The sequence below is a fragment of the Camelus bactrianus genome, chromosome 9 (assembly GCF_048773025.1).
Source record: "Camelus bactrianus isolate YW-2024 breed Bactrian camel chromosome 9, ASM4877302v1, whole genome shotgun sequence".
Lineage (NCBI taxonomy): Eukaryota > Metazoa > Chordata > Mammalia > Artiodactyla > Camelidae > Camelus > Camelus bactrianus.
This window is the reverse complement of record NC_133547.1, coordinates 29,348,959-29,363,111: the sequence shown is the minus strand read 5'-3', so window position 1 is coordinate 29,363,111 and position 14,153 is coordinate 29,348,959. Positions and strand designations below refer to the sequence as shown.

Sequence of the window (14,153 nt, the reverse complement as noted above, 5' to 3'; positions counted from 1 at the left end):
GCGGGGCGGCTGTGCCCTGAGGCTGGAGGAGGGCAGGCCCTCGCTGGTCCTGGGCCACTGGGCCACGTTTCCCAAGGCCTCGCCCTAGTCTGTGATTCTTCAGGGCGAGGGCCCAGCACCGCAGTCCGCCTCCAGCGTGTGCAGCCCTGCCGCCTCCTGCCGCACCGCACTCCCAGCCTGACTTCGCGCTCCGGCCCTGCCAAGCTCCCTTCCGGCTGCAGGCCCCAAACGCCACATCACGGGCACTGCCCGCACCTGCCAGCCAGCTGCCGTGCGCGACGCTGCTTTGATCTGAACGGACAACCCCGAGGAGGCCGAACTTTGCTGTCTAGCTTCGCATCCCAGACACGGCAGGTTCTGCTCCAGAGCTCTGGCATCAGCGAGGCTGCCACGGTCCCCAGCTGGGTGACCTGCAGCAGGTTACTTACTCAGAACCTCAGTTTTCCTGCCTGAACTTGTACTAACAACACAGGCATCAAATGGGAGCTGCGATGCTTAAAGGAGAGGACGCAAGAAAGCACCCGGGACAGAGCTTAGAGCCGCGAAGTTTCCAGCAAGTGTTTGCTTTCCTGCAGGCACCACAGCCGGCGCCTTCCTTTCTGACCAGGACTAAGGCTATTTGAAGAGAACGAGCTAGAAGACGATCGCTCAGTGTTGCCCCAGTTGAGACTTCCAACTGTCCCGAAATTTCTGTTCTTCTGCCTGTCCTTGGTACCGGAACCTCTCATCTCAAACCTGTGCATCGCTGCCCAAAGTGACACCACATTCCCTGCCCTCCCTTGCAGGTAAGAGCCGCCAGTGACTAGGACTGGCCAGCGGGGTGCGGGGGGGGAGCGCTGTCCTGACGTCTGGGAGGGGTGGGGGGCGGGTCACGCTCTTCTCCCTCCCCGCCACCCTCCTAGTGGCCGGAATGAGACATGGTGGTTGGAACCCCAGTGTCTGTTTCAGCCACGAGGTGGAAGCAAGCGCTAGACGCTGTGGAACAAGAACGAAGGCACGTGGCCCCAAACTCCAGGAGCCTGTGCTGACACGGATCCCCTCCCTGTGGACGTCGTTCACACGAGCGAGAAGTTGCATCTTGTCTGAGCCGCTGTGTTGAGTTTTCTGTCACTCTCATGCAGACCTCATCCTGACTGAGTGCTGTTCTGTACCTGCCGGACCAAGGTTCCCTTCTGGATAATTACCGCAAGTGCACTGTGGGCCTCCAGCAAACTTGCAGGGACCCCAGCAGAGGAAACTGCCCCTCCAGCAGCGTCTCTGAAGCTGGAAACGTGGGCTCCCAAGGGCCCTGATCTCCGGGGAGCTGGCTGCCACCTCGAAGTAATCTCCAAAGGGTCAGCTGACCCCAGAGGAGAGGGAAGAGAATGTGACTCACAAACACTCTGCTACATGCACGACCGGAGCCAATGGGGAACAAAATGCACTGGACAGACCGGCGAGGACTCACGCTAGCCTTGTTGCGCTGACACCCGCTGTGCTCCTTACCTGCCTGGTGACAGTCTGTGAAAGCAACTCACTCTTTTGCACTCACATGAGAATGTGAGTTTGGGCCTTAACCAGACCAGGGGGAGTAAGGGAAGACCCAGCACAGTACCGCCTGAAGCGGGGTCCACAGCCTGGCGGCCCGTGCTCAGCCTGCTGGGACCGGCCTGCAGTGAGGTAAGGGTCGGCTGCGTCGCTAAGCCCTTTGTCCTGTTCTGCTGGCACTGTTTTCCCAGCAAGACTTTCCTGATGGAGGGAGGGATGGAGGGATACACATGCTGGCAGAAGCGCCCCATTTGGTTGCAGACAGCACTTTGAGTAGCACTGCTCCAGAATGTGGCTGCTGTCTTCCAGGAATTCAAAAAACATACTCAGTCCTCTGTGAACCAAGTGAATCAGAACCTCTGAGGAGGAGGCCCAGGCACCGGGATGTCAGGAAGGCTCCCCAGCTGATGCTGAGGACTCCCTGGTGGGAAACCACCGTGCAGCTCTGATGGGATGATGGGGAACATGGCATCGTCCTCTTGAGGGGGAGGGACGTGGACTCCTGTGCTCACTTGCTTACATGTACGCTGTTCTTCTGAGCACAACGACATTGGAATAGGAGCCTTCCTGGGTCCTTCTCTGTCACCTACTGATTTGATAGGAGTTGGCAAATTGTCTTAGATAAAATTTAAATCCAGAAATATTTGGTAATAGTCTACAGGCTTTTGCTCGCGCCACAGCTCCTCCTAAAGCTCTTTCAACTCTTACTGAGTTTATTCAGTCATGAAACATAAACCCAGCTTCTTTAGAGTCGGTGCACAAGACGAAAGAGACAGAGCTCTGAGCACCGTCACCGCTGGCGTCAGATGCCTCTTGCTGCATGGGAAGTTTGGTTCCTACAGAAACAGGCCAATGGCTCCAAGGGGAGAGGACACTGTGCGCGACTCCGAGGTGATGGAACCCCCGCCCACTGCCCTTACCTGCACTTCCCAGGCTCGGGAGCACAGCCACCCAGAGGACCCAGAAGAAAATGAGGGTGGCAAACGTCCACAGTGGCTGGAGCAGCAGGAAAGGAGAGTTGCTGATGGCTCTACTTGTGACTTGGAGAAGTTTGACTGTCAGTTTCATTCTCTTTCTGAGGACGGAAATCAGGACGCGCACAACTGCCTGGTGAGAAAGGGCTTAAATTATTCAAAATCACGAGGAACTGAGAAGAACTTAAACCCTAATATTTTATTGACATCTCAGCAAACAGCTCTTTTAGGAGAGTTACTACTTTTATCATAATTGAACAGATACATTCTCAAACGCTAACTGAGCACCTATTATGTGCCGGCCCCTTTGCTGGATCCTGCAGCCATAACTGTGGACAAGACACAGTCCCTGCCTTAAAGGAGCCTGCAGTCTGGTCAGAGAGTGAGAGAAAAATGAGAATAAAGTCCTCTGGGGTCAGGGAACCGTCTTCTGTTTCCTTGTCCCTCCACAGCAGCCAAGATTTTCCGAGAATGCCGAAGGCCTGCCGAAGGGCAAGGGAACACTAGCATGAGGGAAGAGGACGGCGATCGTGCCTCAAAGCAACCCTCTGTGCCTTCTCTACTGGCACTGGGCTCCCTGCATATAAATATATCAAAGAAACAGACCTCCCTTCACCCCCACGTGCTGGTCCAGCCACTGCCCTCTCTCACTCCCGCACAGGCAGCTTCTCCAAGCACCAGCCCGCGCTGGCCACCCACACGTGCACACGTGCACACGTCCACACCCTGGCTCCTCCTTCAGCTGCCTGTCAACCTCCAGACCCCACTCTCTCCTGAAATGCTCTCCCCCTGGTCACCTCATCTGACCTCCTGAACGTCACACCCCATGGAAACGCTGCAGGTTGTGCCTGACCCCAGCAGGGCGTGTGACTCTCTCGTCCACTCCTCTGCTTAAAACTCCTCCTTCGACTTCTGTGATCGCTCTTCCCTCTGGCTTGCCTTCTACTTCTTCAGTTGCTGTTTCTTGGGATCTCTTTTTTGGGGGGGGGGGCTCCTACTCCCCTGTGGTTTGGGCATCCTTCCCAGATGCTGACAGCTTCAAATACAAGTCTCCAGCCTCGCCTTCTGTAGGTGCTTGGGGAGAAAGCACAGCAGTGCCGACCCAGCCGTGGGAGTCCTACTGTGTGCCAGGCTCCACCTGCCGCGGACCAGATTCATTCTCTTCATACAGAAACCGCCTCCTAACCGTTGCCCTGATTTTTCTGGACTCTCACGTCACCTCCAGGCCCAGTCCCAGGACAAACCAGGAGCCCAGCTTTGCAGTCCTTGCTCCCTGGGATGCCGTCTACGTGAAGGGCACAAACCTGACACTTCGCTAGAAAGGAGAAAACGGGGAGCCGGTGCCAAGTATGAGAAAAGGAAAGGTTTCCTTGGAGGAGAGAGCTGAGCTGGTGAGAGAGTCTGCATCTGCTGTAAGCCTTAACGGGCATCTGCAAAGCCCCGGCCGTCACTCCTCCCTAAGACAGCTGGTCAGCAACACACGAAAAGATGCTCACGGGTCACCTGAAACCAACTCCAGACCCTCTCCAGGGCCCGGCGACTCCAGGACTGCTACCAGCACCTGGATGAGTGACCTGGCTGATTTTCAGTTGCCAACCACCCTCGCTCAACAACCAGTATCTCCGGGCTTAGCATTCCGTGTTTGCCTGTTCTCAGCCAGGAGTTCACTGAGGAGACAGCAGGTTGTCTGAAAACCAAATTAACTGAGCGGCCAGTAGGTTTGGAAACAAAGGGCTCTCTGTGTTCAAGGGCAGCGGGAGCTGTCACACCCTCGGGAGAGCGGCAGCCACTGGCTTCTCCCCGAAACAGGAAGCAGGAGCTGCCGCGAGCGGCCTCCGTCTGCACGCTTCCTGTCCACCCCGCCGCTGCCCGGGGCCGGGGCGGGGGGTTCTGCTCAGTCAAGGAGGCCCCCTCAGCAAGGGTAACGAATGAACTCCGAGATGGCAGAAACAGCCTCCCAGGAAGACCTTTTTCTCATTTGTGGAAGGTTGCAGTGCATTCCTCTGTAGGCGCCTCCAGTCAAACACGGAGGCGCTAAATGCGCAGGTACCCTCGCTGCACTAATGTGTAAGCAGATTCCGAGGTGAAAGAAAAATCCTCGTTGCTTTTGGTTAAAATCCAACTATTTGGATTTCAGAGTTCTGGCTGGAGACTTGGCCAGCGCTGGAAGAGTGCTTCTTACTGTGATAACTGTAAATACAACGGCAAACCTCAGCAAACGCCTCATATTTTCCCTTTCTGGGTCCAGTTCTGTGCTGCGGTCATTGGTATGGTTGTAATACTGCCACCATAATGCCGTGCAGACAACTGGAAGGCAGAAGAGCAGTGGAACTCAGCACACACACCGTGAGGGAGACTCCGCTCCCCACACACCTCGGGGGCCCTGCTAGGCAGTGGGTCCTAAGTCCTCGGGGCTTGGCAGGCAATGGCCGACCCTCTGAAGGAGCTGGGCAGCGCCAGGGCGGCCCACTGAGGCCCTGCCAGGCCCGGGGTGGCTGCCTGTCTTTGGGAGACACAGGGAGGTGACCCCCCTCCCAGAACACAGGTGCGTCCCGCCAGCTGGCCCACAGGTTGAGCTGGGTGTGAGCGGGGCGGGAACAGCATGGGCAGGATGGTGAGAGGAACAACATCAGGGTCCGAAGCGTAAAATTTCCAAATAGGCTCTGCGGGCGACCACCCCACTGTGAGCCTGGGTGTTGGCTTGGCACCTACAAAGCTGGGTGGCATTGCAAACGCTCTGGGTGTAGGCACTGAGTGCCACCTGCACCACAGCCACGGTTACTGTAGGGAGGCCACAGACATCTTTACTCGTCGTCGGTGGGACAGGGCATCCTCACGGGCCGTCACCCGTGAACTCCCGCGTGGGCACGCCAGGCACCTGTGAGCTGCGGGCTCAGAGCTGCTGAGGGCGGAGCTGGTTGTTCAGTAGATGAAAGATTACCGTCATGCCAAGGATTTCTTCATGTGGTCACACCAATAATTAAAAATTAAAATCTCCTGTGCCATGTGGAAAAGAGCTGCTGCGTTGGGCTTGCTGCCTGCCCCTGTGCTTTGGACCCTCTTCCCTGACAGCGTTTGGATGGACTCACGGTTCAGCAATGGAAAGGAAGACAGTGGGCACGGGACAGGGTCTCCAGGACCCTGCCCCAGCTGAGGGCCTGTATCTCTTTAGACTGGCCAGAGCCTCTGCATGACAATGACACCCATATGCCAATGGGTGACATGAAAGTTCAGAAAAAAAACCTTTAAAGGGCTTCCAGCAGGCTTGGGAATTGCCTTTTCACGGTACAGAAACCAGCACCACTCCACTGGCAGACTCACTGAGAGGTGACCTAGTGCAGAAGAGACCACAGACTGGGCATGAACTTGGCTATTCTCTGTGAGACAGAAGCAGATCCCATTGTCCTGTTGTCCTCTCTGGCCTGAGTCTCCTCATACGTAAAATGAGGGAATTGGATGAGAGACTCTCCAAGACCCCACGTAGCTGAAAAATGCCAGCTTCTAAGTTCTGTACTTAGTGGGAAGTCTTTAAATAATCAAGAAGAAATCAGTCAAGTAGAAATACTTCCACAACAATCCCCAAACAACAAATGCTTTGAAAATGCAAACCAGAACAGCAGTGATGAATCGGAAGATGAACATCGTGCCCAAAGATGAGACTGAAAAATTAAGCAAAACATACAAATTCTAACAACAACTAAGGCACGAGGGTGATGCTGGTGGGGCTGTAATGCCTAAACCCTTCACAAGAGTGAGGACTGAGGATTTTCTTTAATCTCTAAATATCTTAGACATTTGCCAAACGAAAATGACAAGACACATCCCAGGCCACTCTCTGAAGCATACATAAGCTCAGTCCGCTAGAGGAAGCCACCTCCTGAAAGTGCTCGCATTCTTCTTGAATTAAAATAAAATTCCTTAAAGCAGGTATTATTCCCAAATACCCTAAACTTTTTTTTTCTTTTAAGTTCAAATGAACCATTACATTTTTTTAAAAAATCAAACTTAACTCTTTTGATTCCATGCTGGGCTGGGTTTATAGAACGTTCTAACTCTGTGCTCTCAGATTTTCCCATTAAACATGAAAGATTAATGCCTTTAAAAGTGAAAAATTTAAGATTTTAATTATATGATAAGCTATTTGTATAAAAACCTACATATTATGTTCCCATTTTAGGGTTTTAACCTTCTGAATTTATTCCAAGTATTGCAGTGAATTTATAAATACTATTTTACCTTCTTTCTAAATAAGAATTCAGGATTACCTACAGATGTTTTGGTGCACTGTCTGATTCTGTGCATGGGTTTGGAATCAGATGGGTCTGGGCTGAGTCCCTGCTCTGCCACCCCTACTAGATGTGAGGCCAGGCTAATCCTCAGGCCTATCTCAGTGTCCACTTCCTCACCTACAAGTGGCGATGGGGTTCTGATGGGGTTAATGAGTCAGGAGTAAGCACAATGCCTGGCGCATCTGGGCCATAAGAAGTCCGGTAGTTACATGATGGTGGAGGGTAAGCATCCCTAAGTGTTCAGGAATTAGGAGCCTTTGGGTAATGAAATTACGGAAAACTCAATTTGAAAACTGACAAAATTATGCTAATGGCCGATCAAAGACTTTTAACCACGAGGTTGGGAGGCAGCCACTGTAAATTACAGAGGGGTAAATAACAGGCCGTTACTATTGCCTACAGCAGCAGAGTATTAACTCGTTCAAAGAGAGGTCGGCTCTTACAGGGGCTCATAGAGCTGAAACAGCAAACGGGAGGTTAAACGGTCACAAGTGGGTAGGTGGGTGGCTGTCTGCCTCCAGAAAGGCTTGGAAAAGGCATGGTCCGGCTCAAGGGCTTGACCCGCCTACAGCCCAGCAGGCATGTCCTCGGAGGAGCTGGATACATCAGGCCAATGCCCCTGGTGCTATTCGCCGTGGGTGCACACACTTCCTCTCCTTGCTCACCAAGCAGCCTTCTGATCCAGCCTGCCTACGGGAAGAGGGCACACTGGCCCAAAGATATGCATTTCTGGTCCCTCAGACAGCTGTATTCTTCATGGCCAGTCCACAAATCTGCAATCTGCTTTGCACATCCATCCTTATGCAGAGCTGAGGAGCAGGTCCTGGACCATGGCCTCTATCCTAAGGCAACCCCCACCTAGTGAGGCCTCTTGGCAGAGCACCAGCTGGTCTTGCCCAGTCTTACTGTCTCTACCCTCAACTTGAACCTGAAACATTAAAGATACCTATAAAGAAAATATACAAAGTTTTATATTTAAGTCAAGAGGCTAATTTTCATTGTAAAACACACATAAGTGCTAGAAACTTTGGCAGAGTCATTGAAATAAAATTAACTGAAAATTACCTAGTATGAAGACACAGAAGCGGATGATTGTGTCTCTTCCGAACATGATTCCACTTAGAATTCAATGGAGAGTGTCAACATCATTGATCAAAACAGATGCAAACAGGGAATAGCACTCAGGTGTCTTGAGGGATGCATCGGTTAAACAAGGGGAAAGACTTGCTAAAAATAAAAGATAGAATAAGTGGCAAAGATGTTTATTTAATTACTCATCTTTAAAAAAAGATTTTTATTTAAAATTCTCGGCAACTAAGAAAGCATAAGATCTGCAGTAATACAAAGAGGGTCAGCATCCTGTTTGCAAAGTGCACCTTAGCGAGCCAGGCAACGTGCTCCTACGTGATGAGCTGATGCCTGGGTGGAAAACTGACTGTGGGGACCCACAGAAACCAGAAACCTACCACTGAGGAGCGACAGTTCTGACCCTCATGTTTTGGCCCTTCCCAGATACAGACTACCAACGGCAACACAAGAATCCTATTTCTTTAAGGCGCTGTTAGAGATACGGGCTGGCCCAATTAGGAGCTGCATTAATGAAACCACCAGCTTTATTTTCTCCTCTGGAATATGTATAAGGCTTGAGAGTTTTGTTATGAACACAGAGAGTGTTTAAGAAATGGGTAAATATCCAGAAAAAATGAAACCTGATTTGAAAAGATATGTGCACCCCAATATTCACAGTAGCACTATTTACAATAGCCAAGACATGGAAACAACCCAAATGTCCATCGCCCAGATGACTGGATAAAGATGTGGTATACACACACACACACACACAGACACAATGGAATATTACTCAGCCACAGAAAGAATGAAATATTGACATTTGCAGCAACATGGAGGGATCTAGAGAATATTATACTTAGTGAATAAGTCAGACAAAGACAAATACTATATGATATCCTTTATATGTGGAATCTAAAAATAATACAAATGAATCTATATACAAAACAGAAAGAGACTCACAGACAGAAAACAAACTTATGGTTACCAAAAGGGAGAGGGACGGGAAGAGGGACAAACTAGGACTATGGGATTAACAGATACAAACTACTATACACAAAATAGATAAGCAACCAGGATTTACTATATACCACAGGGAGTTATATTCAACATCTGGCAATAACCTATAATGTGACATAATCAGAAAAAATATCTGAATCACTATGCTGTACACGTGAAACTAACACAACACTGTAAATCAACTCTACTTCAGTAAAAGAGTGATGAACGCCTGTACATTCATGCCTGATCAATGCTGATGAATTACTCTCCTTGGGATCCTGCCTCAGCATCGTATGGAAGGGCCTGTATGCCCTCTCTTGCCAGCAGTGTGTTATTGGACCTTTACATGCTGCCAGTCTACCAGGCGACAACATCAGGGACTTCAGTGGGACTTCCCCTCTCATGAGGGAGGTCTAGCTTCTCTCAGTATCTTTCAAACATCGTGCTTTTTCTTTGCAGCATCTGTTCATATTCCTATCTCATTTTTATATTGAGATACTGGTCTTTTAAAAGTTGGTAAGACCTTTTATAAATTAGAGATTAATCTTTTTTATACGAATTGTAACTGATTTACCTGTTAGTTTTGCTTCTAGTATTTCGTCATGCAGAAATGTTTGTGTTTCATATAGTCAAATTTATTGATTTTTTTTAATTTTATGTCTCCTGAGTTCTAAGTCATACTTAGGAGCCTTCCTTATTTCCAGGTAATAAAAGAATTCTCCCGTGGCTTCCACTACTTCCTGGTTTCACTTTGTAAGCTAAAATCTTTAATCCATCTGGAACTTACCCATATAAGCCACGAGGCATAACCCCACCTTCTCCCCAGCTGTGCCAACATCACTTGGTGAGTAGACCATCTTTCTTTGTCACTGATTTGAGATGCCATTTTTCAAAATCATGTACTAAGTTCTAGTAAGAATTTGGGTCTATTTCTGAGTTATCTGATACCGTTCATTGGTCTTTCTACATATGAACTAGTACCGCAGTATTTTAATGATTAAACTTTATGTTTTAAAACCTAGAAGGGCTGGTTTCCTTTCACAGTTTTTATTTTTCAAATTTTTCTTGGCCATTAAAATTCTTTTCTTTCCTTACAGACTTTCAAATCAGCTTATCTAGTTACTGAAAAAAATCCTGTTGTTATTTTTATTGTAATCATGATAAATCTATAGCTCAACTTAGACAGAAATACCATCCTAATAATGCAGGGGGAAGTAACGTCTTTATAATGCTGAGTCATACTATCAAGAACGCAGTCTGTCTTTCTATTTGTTCAAGCGTTCTTTGTACGTAAGAAACACATTAAAGTTTTCTTCCTGTGGTCCTTGTACATTCTTGTTCAATTTATTTCTAGGCACTTTTGTCTTTATGTACTTTTTCTTCCTGTGGTAAAAGGAGTCTTTTTAAAAAACATATGAATGTTACAGATTTCAGCATATTAACCTTGTTCCCTGCTACCCAAGTTTTCTTATCATTTGTAGTTTTTCAGTTCATTCTCTTACTACCTACAGAGGAGTAATTTTACCTCCTGCTTTCCAATTCTTAAACCTCTAATTTCTTTTTCTTTTCTATTACTAAATAGTCTTAACAACAAAAAACTTGAATTGCTTTGAAAGAAAATGTTTTCTGAACTTTCATGTAGTGTTTCTGAAAAATAAGATCAGATATAGATTTAATGTCATTTTATTTTTTTCCCCAAACACAATTCTCCATAAGACTTTAGTTTTGTCAACATGGTTTGTTAACTAGGGTGCTTTTTAGGCATTTAACTCCCCTGTGCTGGTAAAGAATGACCCATCTTAGCCCAGAGAGTGATGGAGACAGGCATGGAAAGCCTGGGTCACCCCTGGCAGGTGGATGACCAGCTAGCTGCCCACTGAGTACTTCATTAGCTGGGGCAGGGGATGCAAATACTGGCCACAGACCGCTGTTTCTTCCCCACTTCTGCTTTTCCTCTCCCCACGAGCAAAACCACCCAAGTTTTCAGGAAGTAATTTGGAGAGCTGATTGTATATTTAGATGACCCTATGGAATATGAAATGTGGAATTTAATCAAGCAAACAGTGCACTGACATGCATGGGGCACCTACGTGGGAGGCTAGAACTAGAATTTACTAGAAAGAAAAACCCAAGCTCTTTGGATTTTAAATACATGGGGGACTCAAAATACAATATTACATTGAACACCAAAAGGAAAAAGATATGCCTGCTTATTACCTTCTGCAGTATTTTTTCACTGCTCTTAGAAGCTCCCTCCTAGATGTACAGGCCTTGTGGGTATTCAGTCACTGCTAAAAGGCTATGTTATGCCTCACGTGATCCACCCAGAAAGAGGAAACAATCGGGTTAGTCAAAAAGAGGCATTTAGAAAATGTTCCTTGGCCCTATAGCCGCACTTCTCATGTTTTCAAAGCTTTTCACTCTTGGCACTGCTCTTCCATGATAAATATGATAATTTCCATCTTAAAACAAACACTTGCTTGTGTAGGAAAAGGAAATGGAGCCCTCAAGGCTATTTCTATCTCCCTAACTCCATCCAAGAAAAGCCAGTCAATCAGCAGTTTTGTCTCCACTTGAAAAGTTAGTGTTGGAAAGGTCTGCACGTAAAGGGTGAAAGGTCTAAGGCGGCCGGAGAGGTGGAAAAGGCCCTAGGACGCGTGGTGCCGGACGACTCCCCCTGGCTTGATGTGAGCCTACAGAGGCCATCTGCCAAACAAAATAAAACCAGTGAAGCCTTGGCTGTTTGGGATTATAGAAATAAACGTGGACGCTGTTCAGGTTTGCTGGTGGTGCAACCTTAGCCTGCCCCTGCATCAGTCTTCTCAGCAGGAAAACAAAGATGAGCAGTATCTACAGCACAGAGGTTTTCTGAGGCCAGATAAATTAATCCTGCTAAGAGCTTAGAAAAGTATCTGGTGAGTTATCAGAGCTCAATAGATGTTTGCTATTATCATCACCAATATCAAGATACAGGCCTCCCATGGAATTACAGTCACCATCCCATTTTATATTAAGAGGAAAGTGTATACAACTCTGGTTAAATTACAAACTTAAAAATTCAATTCCTTCTGTAGGCCCAGTTACAAATAGTATTCTTTAAAAAATCCTTCTCAAGAGACAAATGCTGCTTGACCTCACTTATATATAGAGTCTAAAATAGTTAATCTCATAGAAGAAAAGAACAGAATGGTGGCTGCAGGAGTAGGGTGAGGGAGAAATGGGGAGATGCTGGTCAAAGAGTATAAAGCTAAAACTTCTCTCCAAGTGTTAAATAGTTTTCTTTCAAGTTACTAAAACACTGTAGGATTTTTTTCTGGGTTTAGTTATGTTTCAGTGAGACATACTCATGACATGACAAAAATCAGAATTTTAAAAATATTATAGAAAAATGGCATGGTATTCTCTGGAAATAATTCTCTCCTCTCTCAATTACTTATAACACAAAATATTTATTTTAGAAAAGAAGGTCACAAGGATGGTTAACTATATTCTTCCTCCTATTCAGTTAAAATCTACTTTTATTTTTAGCACCTGCTCTCTCAGCATATTTCAAGCTGCATTTGTAACCTGTTTGAAGATTATGAAATAAATTACTTTTTTAAAAAGTGAAATAGACTAGGAACTGTTAATGTGAGTCACAAGCAGTGAGGGGAAATCTTGTTTTGTGAGACTCTGATTTCTGCTTCATACACCTAAGTGTGCATGAGAGTATGTGTATACTGGGGTTGTGATGTAATCAATTTCTTACTGTGAATCCCAATCACAAGTTTGATGAACACTGTACTAGGAGGCTGGCAGGATGCCTTGGTTCTACTTAAATTGTCATGATCTTGAAGGGATTTTGCACAGAGGTCTCATTCACTGCAAATATACTTACAATTTTCAAAAGAATGGTAATGGCAAAGTAAACCCAAGCCCTCCTTTAGCACATCTTAGCATCCTGATGTGGCAATGATTACTAACTGTATTTTTCCTCTTAGCCTTCTCAATGGCTCACAGGAGAGCCATGTACCCTGGCAACGCGACCACTGCTTCACTGGTACAGCTTTATTTATAAGGGGGCTCCTCTGTGCAGCTACTGCCCTAGTTGATGGGGATGAGTAAGACCCTGAAAGCAGTTCACTGAGCGGTGTTCTTGAGAAGCACCTGTTTTCTATTCTCATTGAGAAGAAAGATGTGGTAGCCACTTGGCCTAGACCACCGAGGACTGTTTCTTACAGAGAAATCTAGAACAAAAAAACCTAACAAGGTCTGGCTGCAATAAAAAAGCAAAAGTAAACAATTTCTACTTTGTAATAAGTAGTGGGAGTGGAAAAAACACACACCAACTACTTTACAAAACCATTCACCTGGTAATAATTCACATATTTTTGCCAGCTCAAAGGGTGTCATTTGAAGACTACGCATAGTTTTACTGTTTGTTGTTTTTTTCTCCTTCATTAGCCTGGTTCCTAACCCAGCGTCCTAAGCCAACATGTATATTGCAGAGAGTCCCTCCTTGTTTATCCCTGGCCTTCTGTAAACTGCGAGCTCCTGCAGGCAGGGCTCTACTGGGTAGCCTCTTTGTGCTGCTTCCCACAGAACCCAGAAGACTCCCACCAAGTTCCCAGGACCTTTTGTTAACGGTTAAGGAACGTGTTCAGAAGCTTTCACCTTGGAGGAACTGGTAGCCTGGGGCACAGCAAGTCTGCATTTGGATTCTGGGTGTAGTGGAAGGAATTTAAACTGTAAACACACAGGAAGGACCCTGGAAGCAGAAGACACACAGACTGTACCATCTTCCTGCAGGAAAGCCAGTAAGGAAACCATAGTCATTTGACCAAAATGGGAAAAGAAAAATAGAATAAATCACTTGGATTTAGAAAACAGGTCTCTGGATGACCTAGAGACAGAACGAATAAGCATCAGAACCCAGATCGACTCAGGTCCTTTCTTCCTTAGTCTCTCTCCAGAACGCCACACCCCAAACCGAAAGTTACATAATTGGTGCTAAAATGATCTGAAGCCGATTCATTACATAGGCTTGGTATTTTTAACCCTGTCTTGTAAATAATTATTAAAAATCTGGCACACCATCTCACAGGCAGATGAAATTTGCCTTGGGTTGCCTCGAATTTCTTTTACTTTTCTTGCTTGTTTAATCTTTACAACAGAAATCAGAAAAGCAGGCTGAGAGCAAGGCACGCCAGCTACACAAATGCTTCTGGAACAACTTGTAACTATCCGACCGGTCAGTGAAAGTACCCCCGGCCCAAACAACTTAATGAAAGAACAAACTTGTCGGCAATTCAAC

At 46.9% G+C, this 14,153-nt stretch overlaps 1 protein-coding gene across 1 annotated transcript in view; it reads right to left on the bottom strand.

Moving 5' to 3' along the window:
• Positions 1 to 14,153, bottom strand: part of SLC44A3 (solute carrier family 44 member 3) — a 62,082-nt gene that overhangs the window by 47,431 nt on the left and 498 nt on the right. Inside the window, 7 exon segments of the mRNA XM_045513216.2 lie at positions 2,448 to 2,634; positions 4,684 to 4,808; positions 5,302 to 5,303; positions 6,073 to 6,160; positions 7,856 to 7,979; positions 7,981 to 8,017; positions 13,514 to 13,607. Coding sequence (XP_045369172.2) covers positions 2,448 to 2,634; positions 4,684 to 4,808; positions 5,302 to 5,303; positions 6,073 to 6,160; positions 7,856 to 7,979; positions 7,981 to 8,017; positions 13,514 to 13,607 — 657 coding nt within the window.